Source organism: Hypanus sabinus, chromosome 31 (assembly GCF_030144855.1).
Source record: "Hypanus sabinus isolate sHypSab1 chromosome 31, sHypSab1.hap1, whole genome shotgun sequence".
Lineage (NCBI taxonomy): Eukaryota > Metazoa > Chordata > Chondrichthyes > Myliobatiformes > Dasyatidae > Hypanus > Hypanus sabinus.
This window is the reverse complement of record NC_082736.1, coordinates 26,429,731-26,453,122: the sequence shown is the minus strand read 5'-3', so window position 1 is coordinate 26,453,122 and position 23,392 is coordinate 26,429,731. Positions and strand designations below refer to the sequence as shown.

At 53.6% G+C, this 23,392-nt stretch overlaps 1 protein-coding gene across 1 annotated transcript in view; it reads left to right on the top strand.

Moving 5' to 3' along the window:
• Nucleotides 1-16,042: 16,042 nt before the first annotated feature.
• LOC132383994 (mitogen-activated protein kinase kinase kinase 11-like) overlaps nt 16,043-23,392 on the top strand; it is a 48,276-nt gene continuing 40,926 nt past the window's right edge. Inside the window, exons 1-3 of the mRNA XM_059955244.1 lie at nt 16,043-16,192; nt 18,727-18,907; nt 22,418-22,566. Of these exons, the coding sequence (XP_059811227.1) occupies nt 18,759-18,907; nt 22,418-22,566 (298 nt within the window). The 5' untranslated portion in view covers nt 16,043-16,192; nt 18,727-18,758. The remainder of the gene's footprint in view (nt 16,193-18,726; nt 18,908-22,417; nt 22,567-23,392) is intronic.

Genomic DNA, 23,392 nt, shown 5'->3' with positions numbered 1-23,392 from the left:
GTCTTAGGCTCCTGTACCCCCTCCCTGATGGCAGAGGGGAAGAAGCTGTTCCTGAATCACTGAGTGTGTGTCTTCAGGCTCCTGTACCTCCTCCCTGATGGCAGAGGGGAAGAAGCTGTTCCTGAATCGTTGAGTGTGTGTCTTCAGGCTCCTGTACCTCCTCCCTGATGGCAGAGGGGAAGAAGCTGTTCCTGAATTGCTGAGTGTGTGTCTTCAGGCTCCTGTACCCCCTCCCTGATGGCAGAGGGGAAGAAGCTGTTCCTGAATCGTTGGTGTGTGTCTTCAGGCTCCTGTACCTCCTCCCTGATGGCAGAGGGGAAGAAGCTGTTCCTGAATCGCTGAGTGTGTGTCTTCAGGCTCCTGTACCTCCTCCCTGATGGCAGAGGGGAAGAAGCTGTTCCTGAATCACTGAGTGTGTGTCTTCAGGCTCCTGTACCTCCTCCCTGATGGCAGAGGGGAAGAAGCTGTTCCTGAATCATTGAGTGTGTGTCTTAGGCTCCTGTACCTCCTCCCTGATGGCAGAGGGGAAGAAGCTGTTCCTGAATCGTTGAGTGTGTGTCTTAGGCTCCTGTACCCCCTCCCTGATGGCAGAGGGGAAGAAGCTGTTCCTGAATCGTTGAGTGTGTGTCTTAGGCTCCTGTACCCCCTCCCTGATGGCAGAGGGGAAGAAGCTGTTCCTGAATCGTTGAGTGTGTGTCTTCAGGCTCCTGTACCACCTCCCTGATGGCAAAGGGGAAGAAGCTGTTCCTGAATCGTTGAGTGTGTGTCTTCAGGCTCCTGTACCTCCTCCCTGATGGCAGAGGGGAAGAAGCTGTTCCTGAATCGTTGAGTGTGTGTCTTCAGGCTCCTGTACCCCCTCCCTGGTGGTAACAGTGAGAAAAGGGCATGTCCTGGGTGCTGGGGGTCCTTAATAATGGACACTGCCTTTCTGAGACACCGCTCCCTGAAGATGTCCTGGGTACTTTGTAGGCTAGTGCCCAAGATGGAGCCGACTGAGTTTACGTCAAGCCATCAAGTCATTTAACTATATACGTGTATATAATCATTAATGTATATAGTCATGTAATGTATATAGAAATGAGACAGTGTTTCTTTGAACCAGGGTGTAAAACATAGTAGTGTGCGTAACATACAATAACTTATGCAGGAAAAGAGAAAATCTACAGATGAATCACACATAAATAACAGGCTAAAGTGCATTAATATTAAACATTGTCAGGTACAGAACAGATTAACCGGTGACATATTGAATGTGATGCGTCAGGGAGTTCAGAAGCCTGACGGCCTGAGGGAAGAAACTGTTTCCCATCCTGACTGTTCCTGTCTTTGTGCATCGGAGTCTCCTGCCCGATGGTAGAAAGTCAGAGAGGATGCGGGATGGACGGGTGGGATCCTGGATAATACTAAGGGCCCCGCGTACGCAGCGCTCCTGGTAAACGTCCCCGATGGACGGTAGGGAGACCCCTGTGATCCTCTCGGCCGTTCTCACGGTCCTTTGTAGGGACTTCTGGTCCGATGCTCGGCTGCTCCCGGACCAGACGGAGATGCAACTTGTCAGGACCATGTCGATGGTGCTCCGGTAAAATGCGGTAAAGATGAGGGTGGGGGAGGCGCTGCTGTACCTTCCCGTTCAGGGAAATGATATCGAGGGACCAGGTGAGGTCGTCCGTGATGTGAACTCCGGGGAACTATTTCTGAAGTCCTTATGAACTTGGTGCACTTGGCTCTCTCGATGGAGGAGCCTTGTGTTCGCAGAGGGAGATGTTCATGTTTTTCTCGCACCGATCCACTTCCTTCACCGTTCCCGATAAGGCCAGCCGCTGTTGTGTCATCGGGAAGCTGGACGAGGCGGTTTGAGCTGGGTCCTGCGGTCAGCGGGCCGGGCACGCGGCCTCGGGGAGCGTCGGTGCTCGGCGTGACGGGACGAGGGGCCGACTGTGGGCTCACCGATCAGAAGTTACAACTCTCTGCGGCTTATTTTGAACCTGTGCGGCAGCCCGCCTTCCACCCCTCGCCCCGTGCCACACGGTGATGCAGCCATTCAGGGCGCTCTGCAGACGTCTGCGACCAAGTCTCCTCAAACTCTCGTCTCGTCCCCTTTGTAGCTGCGTCGATACGTTGGGACCAGGCTTTGAGATCTTGACACCCAGGAGCTGCTCGCGCTCCCCACTTCCGATTCCTCAATGAGGATTGGTGTGTGCTTCCCCCATCTGGATGGGCTGAAGGGCCTGTTTCTGTGCTGTAGTTTTTTCTAACAGTACTCCCCTGCTACTTAGTACAACGACTGACTCGTGCCTCAATATTAGACCTGGACCCACTGCGTGCAACGACCAAGAGTCAAATTTATTATCGAGGTACAGATATTCCACCACATGCAACCTCGAGATTCGCTTTTCTCGGTGATATTCAAATTCCCTGGTTGAACACGGTTCCATGCCAAAGAACATATACGGTTCGCGACCTGAAGTTCTTCCTCACCGCGGGCATCCACGGCAAACAGGAAGCACGGCCGACGGAGAAGCGTTAAAACCCCAAAGCCCCCCTCTCCCCGCCCGCACTCACAAGCAGCAGCAAAGCCTCACCCCCTCCCCTCCTCCGGGAATGGAAAATAAAGGAATACAGTCGAATTTACCGGAAAAAAAAACGGTGCGTTAACCAAGTCTGACGAATAACCAACGAGTAAACGAGGGCAAATTGAGCGAATATGTAAGAGACTACTTGGAACGAGAGTTCTCAAGGCCTGGGTCCCTCGGTGTAATGATTACCTGATTTTACTCCACAGCGCGTTCCAAGAATTTGACTATTTACCCCCCCCCCCCCAAGAGATATCATGGCTATGCTGTTAAAGATCTGGTTAAGATACTGTTAAGGGGAGAGGCGGTACTGTAGTGTCGTGGTTAGCACAACGCTTTACAGTACTGGCGACCCGGGTTCAATTCCCGCCACCTCCCGTAAGGAACTTGTAGCTTATTTATTTATTTACTGAGAATATTCTAGCACCAAGCCATTTTGCTCCTATTTAACCCTAACCTAATCACGGGACGGTTTACAGCGACCAATTAATTGACTGACCGGTCGGTCTCTGGACTGTGGGAGGGAACCGGAGCACCCGGAGGAAACCCGCGCGGTCAGGGGGGAGAGCGTATGTGCTCCTTACAGGCAGCGGCGGGAATTGAACCCGGGTCGCCGGTACTGTGCGCTAACCACTACACTACCGTGCCGCCGCGCCCCCCACCCCCGCTCCTCCTGACCGCCCGTGTTTCCTCCCACAGTCCAAAGACGTACCGGCTGGTGGGTTAATAGGTCTTTGTAAATTGTCCCGTGACTAGGCGAGGGTTACTCCAGGTGGGGGGATGTTGCTAGGGGGCAGAAGGGCAGGAATATTCCACCCTGTATTTCAATAAGTAATTAAATAAATCTAAACATGGGAACATAGAAAGCCTGCAGCACAATACAGGCCCTTCGGCCCACAATGCTGTGCCGAACTTGTACTTACTTTAGAAATTACTAGGGTTCCCCATAGCCCTCTATTTTACTAAGCTCCATGTATCCATCCAGGAGTCTCTTAAAAGACCCTATCGTATCCACCTCCACCACCATCACCAGCAGCCCATTCCACACACTCACCACTCTCTGAGTGAAAAACCTCCCCTGATATCTCCTCTGTACCTACTCCCCAGCACCTTAAAACTGTGCCCCCTCGTGTTAGCCATTCCAGCCCTGGGGAAAAAGCCTCTGACTATCCACACGATCAATGCCTCTCATCATCTTGTACACCTCTATCAGGTCACCTCTCATCCTCCATCGCTCCAAGCACACACACACAAACACACACTCTCTCACACACACACTCACACACACACATACTCTCACACACATACACACACACACACATACACACACTCACACACACACACTCACACATGCACACTCTTACACACGCACACTCTCTCACACACCTCACACACACGCATACACACACACTCTCTCTCTCACACACACTCACACACACACTCTCACACACACACACACTCTCACACACACACACACACTCACACACACACACTCTCACACACACACACTCTCACACACACACACACACACACACACACACTCTCACACACACACACACACTCACACACACACTCTCACACACACACACTCTCACACACACACACACATACACACACACTCTCACACACACACACTCTTTCACACACACACTCTCTCACACACACACACACTCTCACACACACACTCTCTCACACACACACTCACACACACACTCTCTCACACACATACACACACTCTCACACACACACACTCTTTCACACACACACTCTCTCACATACACTCTCACACACGCACACACACACACACACTCTCACACACTCTCTCTCACACACACACTCACACACACAATGCTAGAGGAACTCAGCAGGTCAGGCAGCGTCAATGGAGAGGAATAAACCGTTTCTGGCTGAGATCTTCATTGAGGAAGGGGGAAGAAGCCAGAATAAGAAAGTGGGAGGGGGCGGGAGATGATGGCTGTACCAATCAGTACTTCACTCAATTATTAAAGTCCTCTCCCCATGGGACCATGATGATTGCCCCCACCTGACTCAGGCAGTGCATTCCACGCACCAACCACTCTCTGAGTAAAAAACCTTCCTCTAATATCCCCCTTGAACTTCCCTCCCCTTACCTTAAAGCCATGTCCTCTTGTACTGAGCAGTGGTGCCCTGGGGAAGAGGTGCTGGCTGTCCCCTCTATCCACCGCCTGCTAACAAGATGGCTGGTACCAAGGCTTCGGGCCTACTCCGGGCTGCTCCTTCGACCTCCATTTGGTTTGGAACGGCTGCCCATTTATTAACGGCTGTGTGATTTATTCCATAACCCCCCTCCCCCCACTTCCAACCGTGCATCCGGTGTTGGTCTTTATTTTTGTAAAACTGGCTTCCTACGAGTTCCTTGCCTCGCGGCTGCCTGTAAACAAACAAATCTCAAGATTGTATAATTTATACGTTAAGTGTGCTTTGAAAGTTTGATGTTGTAGCTTTTCAGCCAGGGAGACATGATAGAGGTGTACAAGATATTAAGAGGAATAGACAGAGTGGACAGCCAGCGCCTCTTCCTCAGGGCACCACTGCTCAGTACAAGAGGCCATGGCTTTAAGGTAAGGGGTGGGAAGTTCAAGGGGGATATTAGAGGAAGGTTTTTCACTCAGAGAGTGGTTGATGTGTGGAATGCACTGCCTGAGTCAGTGGTGGAGGCAGACACACTAGTGAAGTTTAAGAGACTACTAGACAGGTATATGGAGGAATTTAAGTTGGGGGGTTATATGGGAGGCAGGGTTTGAGGGTCGGCACAACATTGTGGGCCGAAGGGCCTGTAATGTGTTGTACTGTTCTCTGTTTTGTGTTCTACGTATCGACCTGCCTAGGACCCCGGTGTTTTCACGTCAGTCCTGTCTGAGCCCCCTGCTGTATTTAAACTCAGAGTATCATACGGTACAGAATGGGTTCTTTGGCCCATCGCACCAGTGCTAGCCCTTCCGCCTGTCCACACTAATAATCTCGTCATCCCATTCACACCATACCCTTCTCACGTCTTGCCTGTTGACGGGATGACGGGACGCATTGGCGTTATGTGGCGACAGACTTTTGCCCGGGGAAGGGGGTGGGGGTGGGGGTGAGTGACAGCTCTGTGTCCTGACTCGATCTGAACGAGGTTCCTCTTTGCAGTGGCTGGTCTGCAGTCAGTCCGGCCGAGAGAAAAACAGGAAGCAAGTGTATTCCTGGACCACGCCATCTGCGTCAGGGCAGGTCCGGGGCTGCGTGAAACTCACCCGGCCTGTTTGACAGAAACCACTCCAGTTTCCTCGCAGCCTGTCGTGGAGTTGTTGAAGATGTAAAGGCAGCCTGGGGGTGGGGGCGGGCGGTTGCCTGTGACGCTCGGCGTAATCCCGCCTTCCGTCACCTCCTCGAGTACACATCCAGAGGGCGTGTAAGCACGGTGAGAGCTTCCAATTCCGACCCCTGCTCAGTCAGGGAGAAGGGAAACGATGTCACCTCACTTCTGCTGTTACTTTAAATCTCACGTGAGGCACACAAACTCGTCGTAAAAAGGCACAGCGCAGAAACCGGCCCTTCGGCCCGTCTAGTCCGTGCTGAAGCCACTTAAACAGCCTACTCTCATCGACCTGCGCTGGGACAACAACCCTCCGTACCCCTCCCATCCACTTTAAACTTTGCTTAAATGTTGAAATCGAGCCCGCATGCACCACTTTGAGCCGGCAGCTCGTCCCACTCTCTCAACACCCTCTGAGTGAAGAGGTTCGCCCTCCTGTTCCCCTTCAACTTCTCACCTTTCACCCTTAACCCGTGACCTCTGGTTGTCTGGGGGGGGTGAAGAGGTCTGCCTGAATTTACCCAGTCTGTGCCCCCCTCGTAGCACTGCAGAGACCCAGCAGGTCGGGCAGCATCTGCGGAGGGGAATCGAGGGGGAGGAAGCTGATACTTTGGGACCAGGGCCCCTCACTAGCTCAGGATCAATCCCAAAGAAGGGTCTCAGCCCAGCGACCGTTCATTCCCCTCCGTAGACGCTGCCTGACCTGCTGAGTCCCTTTACTTGCCTGTGAACGCCCACCACCCTCAGCAACCCCTCAGGGTAGTACACGGTGACGTGAACACACTTCGATAATAAACGCACTTTGTGAACTTGTGCCAGATCAGCCAGGATCTTATCGAATGGCGGGGCAGGCTCGACGGGCCACGAGGCCTACTCCTGCTCCTATTTCTTATGTCCTTGTGCTGTCCAGTCACATCTTTGGATCCAATTTACCGGGCTTACGTATCTATCTATCTGATTAACCTATCAACCGGTCGGTCTCTGGACCGTGGGAGGAAACCGGAGCACCCGGAGGAAACCCACGCGGTCACGGGGAGAACGTGCAGACTCCTCCCGGGCAACGGCGGGAAGTTAACCCGGGGCGGCGTGAAACGATCATGTTGAACTCTACGCCACCGCCCCGCGTGAAGTTTTACTTATTCCACCGCTTAGACCAAAAATAACCCCTTAACCTGCTCAGAGGGGGGGCATCATAAATCCGAGGATCACTCTTCCTGGTTTATCTGTGATTTTCTAAACCGACCGGAATGTCTCTCAGGATCCGTACCATCCCCGCGCTGATTATTTTTTAAAAACTCACTCACAGGACGTGGGCGTCGCCAGCTAAGCCAGCGTTTATTGCCCGTCCCTAGTTGCCCTTGAGAAGGTGGTGATGAGCTGCCTTCTCGAACCGCTGCGGCCCCTGGGGTGTAGGTTAACCCCCAGTGCTGTTAGGGAGGGAATTCCATGATTCTGACCCAGCGACAATGAAGGAACGGCGATGTGTTTCCGAGTCAGGATGGGGGAGTGATTTCCGAGTGGGGGTGTTCCCAGGTATCTCCTTCTAGACGGTGGTGGTCGAGGGTCTGGGAGGGGCTGCCTGAGGAACGTTGGTGTGTTGTCGCAGTGCATCTTGTAGATAGTACACACTGCGGCAACTGTCCGTCGATGGTGGGGGGACTGGATGCTTGAGGAAGGGGTACCGATCGAGTGGGCTGCCTCGTACTGGATGGTGTCGAGCCTCTCGAGTGTTGATGGAGCTGCACTCATCCAGGCGAGGGGCGAGTATTCCACTCCACTCCTGACCTGAGCTTTGTCAATGGTGAACAGACTTTGGGGAGTCAGGAGGTGAGTGACACAGGATTTCTAGCTTCTGACCTGCTCTGGTAGCCACGGAGTTGATATTCCTAGATCAGTTCAGATTCCTGTCGATGGTAACCCCCGGGATGTTGACAGTAGGGGTTTCAGTGCTGCTGATGCCACTGAATGTCAGGGGAGGACGGTTCGAGCCTCTCCTGTTGGAGATGGTCATTGCCCGGCACTAGTGTGGCTCGAATGTCACTCGCCACTTGTCAGCCCGAGCCTGGATATTGTCCAGGCCCTGCCGCATTTGGGTAGGAACTGTTACACAAATAAGGAAATCACCATCAATTTAACGATGTAGACGGTGGAAATCTGAAATTTCTCAGCTCATCCGGTCTTCCCTTTATAAATAATATAATAAGCTTGCAGCCCACTGTGATCAGAATCAGTTTAAAATCACCGGCATACGTGGTGAAATGTGTTTTCTTTGTGGTGGCAGCTCAACGCAATGCGTGATAACAGAAAAAAAATCTGAATTACATTGAGTCGATAGATATATATTTTATAAGTTAAATTAACTAACGTACTGCCCATTACACTGCTGGTGTTAAAGGCATCAGTGAACAACTCTGTCTATCCTTCGTCACTCTCAGACGGAGAAGGGTTCTTCATGGCCGTTTCCGTAACAGATTTGTCTGACCAGTCGGGGTTGTTGGCCCTGAACCCGGAGGACCGGTGGGCCACTCTCAGTCTGACCTCTGCCCTTTGACCTGTTTGGTGTGGGTGACCCTACCGAGAGCCAAAGCACAAAGCCCTGACTCCAGCCGACACAGCCCTCCGGGTCATAAGAATATAAGTAACAGGAGCTGGAGTCGGCCATCTTGCCTGCCCCGCCATTCAATAAGATCATGGCTGATCTGGCCACGGACTCATCTCCACCTACCTGCCTTTTCCCCACAACCCTTAATCCCCCTACTCTGCAAAAATCTATCCAACCTTGTCTTAAATATATTTACTGGGGCAAGTGTTATATTTAAGTGTTGCAAAGAGATTAAAAAATATAGTCAGGTACTGTTCACGGGTTCAATGTCCGTTCAGAAATCGGATGGCAGAGGGGAAGAATCTGTTCCTGAATCGTTGAGTGTGTGTCTTCAGGCTCCTGTACCTCCTCCCTGATGGCAGAGGGGAAGAAGCTGTTCCTGAATCGCTGAGTGTGTGTCTTCAGGCTCCTGTACCTCCTCCCTGATGGCAGAGGGGAAGAAGCTGTTCCTGAATCGCTGAGTGTGTGTCTTCAGGCTCCTGTACCTCCTCCCTGATGGCAGAGGGGAAGAAGCTGTTCCTGAATCGCTGAGTGTGTGTCTTCAGGCTCCTGTACCTCCTCCCTAATGGCAGAGGGGAAGAAGCTGTTCCTGAATCGCTGAGTGTGTGTCTTCAGGCTCCTGTACCCCCTCCCTGATGGCAGAGGGGAAGAAACTGTTCCTGAATCACTGAGTGTGTTCCTTCAGGCTCCTGTACCGCCTCCCTGATGGCAGAGGGGAAGAAGCTGTTCCTGAATCACTGAGTGTGTGTCTTCAGGCTCCTGCACCTCCTCCCTGATGGCGGAGGGGAAGAAGCTGTTCCTGAATCGCTGAGTGTGTGTCTTCAGGCTCCTTAACGCCCTCCCTGATGGTAGAAATGAGAAGAGGGCATGTCCTGGGTAATGGGGGTCCCTAATGATGGACGCCGCCTTTCTGAGGCACCGCTCCATGAAGATGTCCTGGATACGATGGAGGCCGGTGCCCGTGATGGAGCTGATTGAGTTTACAACTCTCCGCAGCTCACTTCGATCCTGTGCCGTAGCCCCCACCCCCCCCCCCCATACCAGACGGTGATGCAGCCGGTCAGAACGCTCTCCACGGTAGATCTGTAGAAATCTGCATGTTTGTTGGTGACAAACCAAATCTCCTCAAACTCCTAATTAAGTAGCCGCCGTCTCGCCGTCTTTATAACGGCATCGAAATGTTGGGACCGGGTTAGATCCTCAGAGATCTTGACACCCGGGAATTTGAAACTGCTCACTCTCTCCACCTCTGATCCCCCTGTGAGGATCGGGGTGTGTTTCCTAGTCCGACCCTTCCTGAAGCCCGCGGTCAGCTCTTTGGTGAGGGCGGGGCTGTTGCTGCGGCACCGCTCAACCCGCTGAGATTCTGCCAACAGTGGCAGATCTGTGATTGGCACCGGAGCTGTGCCTGGCCGCACAGTCGTGCAGGGTGCAGAGAGAGTGGAGCTGGGGGTGAAGCCCCCACCCCTGAGGCGTGCCAGTCTGCACAGGGCACAATCCGCGCGCATTGTGGCCTTCCGGTTAGGAAGCTGGGGATCCAGCAGCAAATGAAGAGGAGTGAGGGCGGAGGGCTGACGTGGAGGGGTTGCAGAGGGCGGAGGGCTGACGTGGAGGGGTTGCAGAGGGCGGAGGGCTGACGTGGAGGGGTTGCGGAGGGTGGAGGGCTGACGTGGAGGGGTTGCAGAGGGTGGAGGGCTGACGTGGAGGGGTTGCAGAGGGTGGAGGGCTGACGTGGAGGGGTTATTGAGGACGGAGGGCTGACGTGGAGGGGTTGCAGAGGGTGGAGGGCTGACGTGGAGGGGTTGCAGAGGGCGGAGGGCTGACGTGGAGGGGTTGCAGAGGGTGGAGGGCTGACGCGGAGGGGTTGCAGAGGGTGGAGGGCTGACGCGGAGGGGTTGCAGAGGGTGGAGGGCTGATGCGGAGGGGTTGCAGAGGGTGGAGGGCTGACGCGGAGGGGTTGCAGAGGGTGGAGGGCTGACGTGGAGGGGTTGCCGAGGGTGGAGGGCTGACGTGGAGGGGTTATTGAGGACGGAGGGCTGACGTGGAGGGGTTGCAGAGGGTGGAGGGCTGACGTGGAGGGGTTATTGAGGACGGAGGGCTGACGTGGAGGGGTTGCAGAGGGTGGAGGGCTGACGTGGAGGGGTTGCAGAGGGTGGAGGGCTGACGTGGAGGGGTTGCTGAGGACGGAGGGCTGACGTGGAGGGGTTGCCGAGGGTGGAGGGCTGACGCGGAGGGGTTGCAGAGGGTGGAGGGCTGACGCGGAGGGGTTGCAGAGGGTGGAGGGCTGACGTGGAGGGGTTGCCGAGGGTGGAGGGCTGACGCGGTGGGGTTGCAGAGGGTGGAGGGCTGACGTGGAGGGGTTATTGAGGACGGAGGGCTGACGTGGAGGGGTTGCAGAGGGTGGAGGGCTGACGCGGAGGGGTTGCAGAGGGTGGAGGGCTGACGTGGAGGGGTTGCAGTGGGTGGAGGGCTGACGTGGAGGGGTTGCTGAGGACGGAGGGCTGACGTGGAGGGGTTGCAGGGAGAGGGGACTGAGGGCCTGAAAGAGTTAAGAACGAGCAGCCCAGGGACCGGAAGCTTGAGATAGAAACACCGATCGTTCACAACAAACGAGACAGAAGGGGCATTCAGCTCCACCATTCAATTAGAGCATAGCTGAGCTGTTTGGTAATTCTATCTGACCGGCTTTAGCTTCATAAATCCGTCAGCTTTCAGATCCCGGTTGACCTTCTGCGCCCTCAAACAGCTTTGCTGGAGTTAAATTTCAGGTCCCCTCTCCCCTTCGTGTGAATAAGTGCTGACTGGCATCCCCGTCCTGCCCCGCCAGAGAAAACCGTTTCTCCCCAATGAATCGCATTGTCTCCTCTGGCATCAGATCGTTTTTATTTTGTTAATCGTTTCCACTCAGTCCTGCTCGAGGGCAGGCAAGTTTGCCGCAGGCGATGTCCGTAATTCTGCACTTTCTCGGGAGGAAAGTCGCATGAACTTTCACACTTCCACATTGCGGTCCGCGCCCGGCCATTCTCAGTATCCTGTTGGTAATTGGTGTGATATGTCAGAGAGAGAGAGAGAGTGGGGGGAGGTGGGGAGAGGGGGAGAGAGAGAATGAGAGAGGGGCAGAGAGAGTGAGAAAGACAGAGGGGGTGAGAGAAAGAGAGAGGGAGTGAGAGGGATAAAGGGGAGGGAGAGTAAAAAGAAGTGGAGTCAGAGAGAGTGAGAAAGAGAGGGGGAGAGAGAGTGTGAGATCCTGGACGACAGTCAAATCTAAAACGCTGACGTTCCCAACCTGGGAACAATAGACCCCTTGCTTAATAGTATTCGTCCTTGACAGAAAAAGTTTGGCAACCCCCACCATAACAGATAGGAGCATAAGAAACAGGAGCAGGAGTCGGCCATCTGTCCCGTCGAGCCTGCCCCGCCATTCAATAAGATCATGGCTGATCTGGCCACGGACTCATCTCCACCTACCTGCCTTTTCCCGTAACCCTTAATCCCCCTACTCTGCAAAAATCTATCCAACTTTGTCTTAAATATATTTACTGAGGCAGCCTCCACTGCTTCCCTGGGCAGAGAATTCTACAGATTCCCCACTCTCTGGGAAAAGCAGTTCCTCCTCATCTCCGTCCTAAATCTACTCCCCCGAATCTCGAGGCTACGTCCCCTAGTTCTAGTCTCACCTCCCAGTGGAAACAACTTTCCCGCCTCTATCTTGTCGATCCTTATTATAATTTTATATGTTTCTATAAGATCTCCTCTCACCCTTCTGAATTCCAGCGAGTACAGTCCCAGGCGACTCAATCTCTCCTCATAGGTTAACCCCCTCATCTCTGGAATCAACCTGGTGAACCTCCTCTGCACCGCCTCCAAAGCCAGTATATCCTTCTCGAGTAAGGAGACCAGAACTGCACACAGTACTCCGGGTGCGGCCTCACCAGTACCCTGTACAGTTGCCTCCCTGCTCTTCAATTCAATCCCTCCAGCAATGAAGGCCGACATCCCATTTGCCCGCTGCACCTGCAAACCAACATTTTGTGATTCACGCACAAGCACTCCCAAGTCTGTTTGCACAACAGCATGCTGCAATTTTTACCATTTAAATAATAATCTGCTCTTTACTTTAGATTAAAGCACTAAAGAATTGTTTTCTGACATTGGTAGCTTTGGAGTCTGCTGAAAGTGGACCAGGAATGGGGAGGAGGCAATTAAAATCTAGTGGGTGATGCCCGGTGACCTCTTATTGGCATCAAAGCAAAAAGCAGACTATTTATAACATATTATTAAAGTGCTCAACGTTTAGCAACGGAGACGCGGTGGCGGGAAGCCTGGCCGAGGCGAGCGGAGGTAGAGGTGGCGGGGCTGGGGTCGAAGCCCCCGAGAGCGAGCGAGGCCCTGACGGCTGATCAGTCTCAGCGCCCGGGTTGGACGGTAGGGGTCGGGCACAGGCCGAATCGTGGCGGCGGGGTTCTGGCCCCGGAGGGGTCCGAGGACCCGAAGCACCGGGGTCAGGTTGGAGCGGGAAGGGGATTGGGACGGGCCGGTTCTACTCCACACTGAACTGAGCCTGAGGCCTGAGGCCTGCTCCTGCTGCAGTGATGCCCGGCCCTGTGCCTTTCATAAACCTTTGGCTCCGAATGCTTACTTTGGTAACTGCGCCGCCGCCTGAGCGGAGTTTGTGCGTTCTCCCCGCGTGGGTTTCCTCGGGGTGCTCCGGTTACCCCCCCTCCCCCCCCACGTTCCAAAGTGGTACGGGTTAGGGTCAGTGGTTTGTGGTCACGGTGCACGGTCAGTGGAGGCGTGGTGTCATTTGCGGGCTGCCCCCGCGTTGGTCGTCGGCGCAAGAACGATGCGTTTCACTGCATGTTTCAAAGTTCAGGGTAAATTTATGATCAAAGTACACATAAATCGCCATATACAACCCCCGGGATACGTTTTCCTGCGGGTGTACTCCATAAATCCAGCACTGGGACGATAATCGTGACAGAATCGATGGAAGGCCGCACCAACTTGGGCGTCCTACCAGTGTGCAAAAGACAACGAACTGTGTAAATACAAACAGAAGTAATAATCAATAAATAATCAGTGAATATCATGAGATGAAGAGTGAGTCCGTAGGTTGTGGGAACAGTTCCATGAAGGGGCAAGTGAAGTTGAGTGAAGTTTCCCCTCTGGTTTAGGACCCTGATGGTTGAGGGGTAGTAATTGTCCCTGATCCTGGTGGTGTGAGTCCTGAGGCTCCTGTACCTCCTTCCTGATGGTCGAGGGGTGGTAACTGTTCCTGATCCTGGTGGTGTGAGTCCTGAGGCTCCTGTACCTCCTTCCTGATGATCGAGGGGTGGTAACTGTTCCTGAACCTGGTGGTGCGAGTCCTGAGGCTCCTGTACCTTCTACCTGATGGTTGAGGGGTGATAACTGTTCCTGAACCTGGTGGTGTGAGTCCTGAGGCTCCTGTACCTTCTACCTGATGGTTGAGGGGTGGTAACTGTTGCTGACCCTGGTGGTGCGAGTCCTGAGGCTCCTGTACCTTCTACCTGATGGTTGAGGGGTAATAACTGTTCCTGAACCTGGTGGTGCGAGTCCTGAGGCTCCTGTACCTCCTTCCTGATGGTCGAGGGGTGGTAACTGTTCCTGAACCTGGTGGTGCGAGTCCTGAGGCTCCTGTACCTCCTTCCTGATGGTTGAGGGGTAATAACTGTTCCTAAACCTGGTGGTGTGGGTCCTGAGGCTCCTGTACCTCCTTCCTGATGGTTGAGGGGTGATAACTGTTCCTGAACCTGGTGGTGTGGGTCCTGAGGCTCCTGTACCTCCTTCCCGATGGCAGCAGTGAGAAGAGAGCACGGCCTGGGTGGTGGGGGTCCCTGATGATGGACGCTGCCCTCCTGCAGACAGCGATTCACGTTGTTGGACTGGGTAATATGTTTCAATGCAGATGTGACATTAGCAGATGGACGTGCATCCTTTGGAAGTAGTTTTGCCAGTCACATACACCGAGACCCGTTTCAGATCCCTCCACGTAACAACACCAGACGGACTGTGATATTGACAGTAATCCATGCCTATTGTACAAGCGTTTTTTCAATGATATGGTGAAGGGTACATGACAGATATTTTCCCCCAAAACGAGCAGAAAATGCTGGACCAACTCATCCGGTCTTTCTCCCAATTTACCCCTGTCAAAGACTGCAATGATTCACTGGTCCGCAGATACTTTCAGGGTAAAATATCGTCCACTCAATGGCCACTTTATTAGGTACACCTGCTCATATTGATGCAAATATCTAGTCAGCCAATCACGCGGCAGCAACTCAGCGCATTAAAGCACGCCGGCGTGGTCAAGAGGTTCAGTTGTTGTTCGGACCAATCAGAATGGGGGAAGAAGTGTGATCCAAGTGACTTTGATTGTTGGTGCCAGACGGGGTGGTTCGAGTATCTCAGAACCCGCTGATCTCCTGGGATTTACACGCACGACAGTCTCTAGGGTTGACAGAGAGCGGTGCGAAAACAAAAAGACATCCAGCGAGCGGCAGTTCTGTGGGTGAAAATGTTTTGTTGATGAGAGAGAGGTCGGAGGAGAACGGCCAGACTGGTTCAGGCTGACAGGAAGGCGACAGTGACTCAAATAACCACACGTTACAACAGCGGTGTGCGGAAGAGCATTTCTGAAGGCACGACACGTCGAACCTTGAAGTGGACAGGCTACAGCAGCAGAAGACCACGAATGTTCACTCAGTGGCCACTTTATTAGGTACGGGAGCTCCCCTCGTAACTCGTCAGGCCAGGCGGCATCTTTGGAGAGGGGGTGGGCGGTAGATATTTCGGGGATGAAAGAAAATCTGCAGACGCGGGATGCCCAAAGCTGGAGGAACTCAGTAAGCCAGGCAGCGTCTGCAGAGAGGAATAAACAGTCAACGTTTCGGGCCGAGACCCTTCATCAGGACTGGGGAAAGAAAAGATAAGAGGGCAGAGTAGGAAGGAAGATGTACAAGGTGGTAGGTGATAGGTGGAACCGGGAGAGGGGGAGTGAGGAGCTGGGAAGCTGATTGGTGAGAGAGATAAAGGGCTGGTAAAGGGGGAATCTGATAGGAGAGGACAAAGGTGAAGGAGCACCAGAGGGAGGTGATGGGGAGGTAGGGAGATCAGGTGAGAGGGGGAAATAGGAATGGGGAATGGCGAAGGAGGGAGGTAAAATGCTGAGTCTCTCCGGCAATTTTTGTGCGTTACAGTAGATATTTTGGGCCTCCTGCGCCATACCGCAGATCCCCCTCAAGCCTCTTGAGTTTCTGTCTGTGCCTTTCGGACACAATTATTAATTGGGCCAAGGGGCATTGAAGATCTTGAAATCAAGTTGTGTCCTGTGGCTGCCTCCTGAAGTAGAACGCTGTGGACAGCGACACCTGGTGGCGCCCCGTTGCACTGCAGCCACAGCTTTCCGAGCGTCAGTTCCCAGTCGGACACCAACGCGTGTCGTAAAGTTATTTCAAGGAGAGCGGGGGGGAGGCGCGAATAAAAGCGAGTCAATCATAAAGTGCAGGATTCAAAATCAACACACACACACATGCACAAAATGCTGGAGGAACTCAGCAGGTCAGGCAGCATCTATGGAGGGGAATAAGCACTCAACGTTTCGGGCCGAGACCCTTCGCAGGACTGGGAAGGAAGGGGGGAGGATGCCAGAATAAAAAGGTGAGTGGAATGTGGCGCGCTAGGAGGTGATGGGTGAAGCCAGGTGCGTGGGAAACCTTGTAAAGGGCTGGAGAGGAAGGAATCTGATAGGGGAGGAGAGTGGGCCAGAGGAGAAAGGGAAGGTGGAGGGGACCCAGGGGGAGGTGATAGGAAAGAGGGAAGAGGAAAGTGGGGGAGAGAAGAAGAGGGGAGGGGGAGGGAATATTTTTAAACCGGAAGGAGAAATCAATCATACCAACAGGTTGGAGGCTGCTAGAAGATTGGCAGACGGCCAGAAGCTGTGTTTCAAAACACTTTGAGTGTGGTCCTCCAGGCTCCGGTACCTGCTCCCGGGTGGTCCCGGCCGGTGTTGGGGGCGCCGGCTTTTGGAGTTGCCCGTGCTGGGGTCTGCCACCCTCCGCGGCCTCTTGTGAACCCTGCGCATTGGAGCCTCCAAACCCCCCAGGCCGTGACGCACCCAGCCATGGCTGCCGATAGCAGATTCGCCAGGGTGATGGCTCCAGTGTTCACTCCCCTCTCCGTCCAGCCAGCAAAACTGACTCACCCGGTCTCCTTGGGCCCAGAGGGGGTTGAAGGGTGGAGACCCCCCTCAAGCCCCACTCAGATGCCACACCCCCCCAACTGCCTGTTAAAGAACTCTTCCGTTAAACGACGAAGTAAGTGGACAGGGGTAGGGTCCTCACCTACCACCCAACCCAGCACGTAATTCTCTGAAGCTTCCGCCATCTCCAACGGGATCCCACCACCAAACACATCTTCCCCCCCCCCCCCCCCAGCTTTCTGCTTTCCACAGGGGTCGCTCCACGCCCGACTCCCTTCTCCATTCGTCCCTCCCCACCGATCTCCCTCCTGGCACTTATCCCTGCAAGTGGAACAAGTGCCAAACCTGCCCCCACACTTCATCCCTCACCACCATCCAGGGCCCAAACTGTCCCTCCAGGTGAGGCGCCACTTCACCTGCGAGTCTATTGGGGTCGTGTACTGTATCCGGTGCTCCCGGTGTGGCCTCCTGTATATCGGTGAGACCCGACATAGATTGGGAGACCGCTTCGCCGAGCAGCTATTCTCCATCCACCAGGACAAGCAGGATCTCCCCGTGGCTCCCATTTTAATTCCACTTCCCATTCCCATCCCACTCTGTCCATCCGCTGTCAGTCAGGTTGGAGGAGCAACAGCCGATATTCCGTTTGGGTCGCCTTCAACCTGACGACGTGAATATCGATTCCCCAAACTTCCGGTAATACCCCCAGCCCCTCACCATTCCCCATCCCCTTTCCCCACTCTCACCCCATCTCCTTGCCCGCCCCTCGCCTCCCTCTGGTGCTCCTCCCCCCTTTTCTTTTTTCCGTGGCCTTCTATCTCTTTCACCGATCGACCCCCCAGCTCTTTACTTGATTCCCCCCCCATTCCAGGTTTCACTCATCACCCTGTGTTTCTCTATCCCTTTCCCCCCGCCTCTTAAATCTACCCCTCAGCTTTCTCTCTCCAGCCCTGCCGAAGGGTCTCGGCCCGAGACGTCGACAGCGCTTCTCCCTATAGATGCTGCCTGGCCTGCTGTGTTCCACCGGCATTTTGTGTGTGTTGCTTGAATTTCCGGCATCTGCCGATCTCCTCGTGTTTGCTCCTTCCCTCCACTAGCCTGCAGGTCACCCTCGGGCTGAGCCCCTCCCGATCAGGGTCACGCGAAGCCGGGGGGGACCAGCTCGTGGAACTGGTGCAGATCACAAGTCCGGGTTACGCGACCACTGACGCCAGGCAGACGGTCTCTGAAGAGTATTGATAATGCCTGGGGTCACCCGCCTTGTAAAGTCACTGCCCCAGAAGGAGGCAATGGCAAACCACTTATGCAGAATTTGCCAAGAACATCCACGGTCAAGGAAAGACCATGTATCGTCTGCGCCATATGACATAGTGCATAATGATGATGTCACATGGCATGGCACATAATGATTATGTCATATGACATGGTGCATAATGATGATGTCATACGACATGGTGCATAATGATGATCTCATATGACATGGTGCATAATGTTAATGATGATGATTCCACGCACAGAACTGCCGTTCACTTGATATTTCTTCTTGTTTCTCGCACCGTTCTCTGCAAAGCTTGGAGACTGTTGTGAGTGAAAAATCCCAGATCAGTAGATTCTGAGATACTCAAACCACCCCATCTGGCACCGACAATCATTCCACGGTCAAAGTCGCTTGGGTCATATTTCTTCCCCCATTCCGACGGTCGGTGGGAACAACGACTGAACCTCTTGACCGCGTCTGCGTGCTTTTACGCACTGAGTTGCTGCCCATGATTGGCTGATTAGATATTTGCGTTAGCGAGCGGGTGTATGGGTGTCCCGAGTAAAGTGGCCACTGAGTGTATTTTGCATAGATTGCCCCCACCCCCCCCCCCATGTTTCGGGGAGGAGGCAGGAGATTGGGGAAATGGTGGAGCAGGCTCGATGGGCCGAATGGCCGAGTTCTGCTCCGGTGTCCGGTGGCCATTGTCACTGATCTGTCCGCTTGTGCCTGCAGTTCTCCTGTTCCAGCCCATCGTGGACGATGACATGGAGGGGAAGACACTGAAGATCACCGACTTCGGGCTGGCCCGCGAGTGGCACAGGACCACGAAGATGAGCACGGCCGGTACTTACGCCTGGATGGCCCCCGAGGTGATCAAGACGTCAACGTTCTCCAAAGGGAGTGACGTGTGGAGGTGAGCGACCGGCACGTGGTAATCGCCGCTGTGGACCGGGCCCGCAGGTTCGGTCTCGGACCTGACTCCTGCCGGCTCTCCTCTTTACTCTCCATCTTTAACTGGGCCCCTTCAGGCCACAACGCCCTGCCGGCTCTTTAACCCATTCCCAACACAACCCTCCATTCTCCTCTCATCCACGCGCCCATCCGCGGGGCTGGAAGCTCAACCCAGCACGGGTGGAAAGCGCGCAAGGGGCCGGCTGGATTCGAACCCCGGACCACTTGCCCCGAAGTCCAGTGCTGTTACCACTACACCACCAGCCGGCGTGTGCCCAGGAGCCTCTTAAACCTACCTGATGTGTCTGCCTCTGCCGTCACCCCTCTCTGACATCCCCCACCCCATACTTTCCTCCGATCACCTTATGTTTTCTCAGATTAGCTGGGAAAAAGGCAACGGCTGTCCACCATCATCTCGTACGCCTCGTATCGTCACCCCTCATCCTCCTTCGCTCCAGAGAGAAAAGCCCCAGCTCGCTCAACCTCTCCTCACTAAACACGCTCTCCAACCCAGGCAACATCCTGGTGAATCTCCTCTGCCCCTCCCCCCCCACCACCAAAGCTTCCTTTTGTGTGCAGTTTTGGTCTCCAAATTTGAGGAAGGACATTCCTGCTATTGAGGGAGTGCAGAGTAGTTAATTCCCGGGATGGTGGGACTGTCATATGTAGAAAGATTGGAGCGACTGGGCTTGTATACACTGGAATTTAGAAGGATGAGAGGGGATCTGATTGAAACATGTAGGATTATTAAGGGATTGGACACGCTAGAGGCAGGAACCATGTCCCCGATGTTGGGGGAGTCCAGAACCAGAGGCCACAGTTTAAGAATAAGGGGCAGGCCATTTAGAACAGAGCTGAGGAAAAACTTTTTCACCCAGAGTGTTGTGGATCTGTGGAATGCTCTGCCTCAGAAGGCAGTGGAGGCCAATTCTCTGGATGCTGTCAAGAAAGAGTTAGATAGAGCTCTTAAAGATAGTGGAATCAAGGGATATGGGGAGAGGGCAGGAACCAGGTACTGATTGTGGATGATCAGCCATGATCACAGTGAATGGCGGTGCTGGCTCAAAGGGCCGAATGGCCTACTCCTGCGCCTGTTGTCTTAATGCCCTATCACGAGGCGACCAGAACTGAGCACAATTATGCCTCTGCATTCAACTGTCCAGCCCTTAGCTCTGGAATTTCCTCACTAAACTCGGGTGTGTTGGGGTGAGCAGGGCCTGTAACAGCTCGGGGCCCTCTGGAGTTCAGAGTTCGACTCCCGCCGCTGCTCGTGACTGCGTGGGTTTCCGCCGGGTGCTCTGCTGTCCCCCCCCCCCACACACCGAGTTAATTGGCCGTTGTAAATCGTCCCGAGGTTAAATCCCAGCGCAGTGTGGCCCGTTGGGCCGAATGGGTCTATCTCTAAATAAATTTTTAAAAAATAAATAATCTTCCCTGTTCTCCTCAGCCAAGCTGTGGCTGTGCTTTTGGCCAGATCTTGGAGACGATTAATACCAGGGTGCGTAACTTTAAGGTGGCTGGAGGGAAGTACGGGGAGGGATGTCAGAGGGAATCTCTTCACACTCACAGAGAGAGTGGAGGGTGCGTGGAATGCCCTGCCGGGGATGGTGGTAGAGGCCGATACATCGGGGCATTTAAGAAACTCTTAGATAGGCAGCTGTCGGAGGGAGTCACAGAGAAGTACAGCTCCGAAACAGGCCCTTCGGCCCATCTAGTCCATGCCGAAACCATTTAAGCTGCCTACTCCCATCAGCCTACACCGGGACCATAGCCCTCCGTACCCCTACCATCCACGTCCCTATCCAAACTTCTCTTAAGCATTGAAATCAGACTCACAGGCACCACTTGCGCTGGCAGCTCGTTCCACACTCTCACCACCCTCCGAGTGAAGAAGTTTCCCCTCATGTTCCCCTTAAACTTTTCACCTTTCACCCTTAACCCACGACCTCTGGTTGTAGACCCTCCCGACCGCAGTGGAAAAAAAGCCTGCTTGCATTTACCCTATCTACACCCCTCATAATTCTGTATACCTCTATCAAATCTCCTCGCAATCTTCTACGTTCCAAGGAATAAAGTCCTAACCTGCTCAATCTTTCCCTATAACTCAGCTCCTCCAGACCCGGCAAGATCCTTGTAAGTTTTCCCTGCATTCTTTCAACCTTATTTACATCTTTCCCGTAGGGAGTGTTAGATTAATCTCAGATGAGGTCAAAGGGGTAGCACAGCATTGTGGGCCGCAGGGCCTGCACAATGAGCTGGGCTGTCCTATGTTCTTTCCTATGTTTTGATTGACGCTCCCTTGGGGGGTGCGGGGGGGCACCGCTGCGGGACATCTGCAAGATTCAAGATCACGATCACATTTTTAATATTGCTGGTGTAGTCATGAAATTCTGTCGTCCGTGCGGCAGCAGCACGACGGAAATAAAAATCGCTTGTGTGTGTACGTGTATACATAAAAGGTTAAGTAAGTATTGCAAAGAAAGTGGTGAAGTAGTGTTCTTGGGTTCAGTGTCTGTTCAGGAATCAGATGGCAGAGGGGAAGAAGCTGTTCCTGAATCGTTGAGTGTGTGTCTTCAGGCTCCTGTACCTCCTCCCTGATGGCAGAGGGGAAGAAGCTGTTCCTGAATCGCTGAGTGTGTGCCTTCAGGCTCCTGTACCTCCTCCCTGATGGCGGAGGGGAAGAAGCTGTTCCTGAATCGCTGAGTGTGTGTCTTCAGGCTCCTGTACCTCCTCCCTGATGGCAGAGGGGAAGAAGCTGTTCCTGAATCGTTGAGTGTGTGTCTTCAGGCTCCTGTACCTCCTCCCTGATGGCGGAGGGGAAGAAGCTGTTCCTGAATCGCTGAGTGTGTGTCTTCAGGCTCCTGTACCTCCTCCCTGATGGCAGAGGGGAAGAAGCTGTTCCTGAATCGTTGAGTGTGTGTCTTCAGGCTCCTGTACCTCCTCCCTGATGGCAGAGGGGAAGAAGCTGTTCCTGAATCGTTGAGTGTGCGTCTTCAGGCTCCTGTACCTCCTCCCTGATGGCAGAGGGGAAGAAGCTGTTCCTGAATCGTTGAGTGTGCGTCTTCAGGCTCCTGTACCTCCTCCCTGATGGCAGAGGGGAAGAAGCTGTTCCTGAATCGTTGAGTGTGCGTCTTCAGGCTCCTGTACCTCCTCCCTGATGGCAGAGGGGAAGAAGCTGTTCCTGAATCGTTGAGTGTGTGTCTTCAGGCTCCTGTACCCCCTCAATGAGAAGAGGGCACGTCCTGGGTGATGCAGGCCCTTAATGATTCAAGATTGTTTGTTTTCATTTCCAGTAGACAAGTGTAAAGGAAAAATTTTTATTCTGGATTCAAAAAAAACCCCACAATAATGATTAAAAAACGCAATAAATTTGAATGCGTGAGACAGCTTATATACGTGGACTGATGTTACGATATGAAGAGTGACAGTGCTGCGTTCGCCCTGCTGACAAGCAGACGCTCTCTCTCCACAGCTACGGGGTGCTGCTGTGGGAGCTGCTGACAGGCGAGGTCCCCTACAAAGGCATCGACGGCCTCGCTGTTGCCTACGGCGTGGCGGTCAACAAGCTGACCCTCCCGATCCCGTCCACCTGTCCGGAGACGTTCGCTCAGTTGATGTCAGGTAGGTGACTGAGCGGCCGGCTGGCCGGCAGTGTGCCTGGCTCCGATCCGGGGGCCAGTCCTGCTTCTCTGTCGCTTCCAGACAGACAGACGGACAGACTGACAGACAGACAGACGGACAGACAGACAGACGGACAGACAGACAGACGGACAGACTGACAGACAGACAGACAGACTGACAGACAGACGGACAGACAGACAGACAGACTGACTGACTGACAGACAGACAGACAGACAGACGGACAGACAGACAGACAAAGAGACTGACAGACAGACTGACAGACAGACAGACAGACAGACGGACAGACAGACGGACAGACTGACAGACAGAGAGACTGACAGACAGACTTTATCGATCCTGAGGGAAATTGGGTTTCGTTACAGCCACACCAACCAAGAATAGTGTAGAAATATATCAATATAAAACCATAAATAATTAAATATCAATAAGTTAATCATGCCCAGTGGAAATAAGTCCAGGACCAGCTTATTGGCTCAGGGTGTCTGACACTCCGAGGGAGGAGTTGCAAAGTTTGATGGCCACAGGCAGGAATGACTTCCTATGACGCTCAGTGTTGCATCTCGGTGGAATGAGTCTCTGGCTGAATGTACTCCTGTGCCTAACCAGTACATTATGGAGTGGATGGGAGTCATTGTCCAAGATGGCATGCAACTTGGACAGCATCCTCTTTTCAGACAACACCACCAGAGAGTCCAGTTCCACCCCCACAACATCACTGGCCTTACGAATGAGTTTGTTGATTCTGTTGGTGTCTGCTACCCTCAGCCTGCTGCCCCAGCACACAACAGCAAACATGATAGCACTG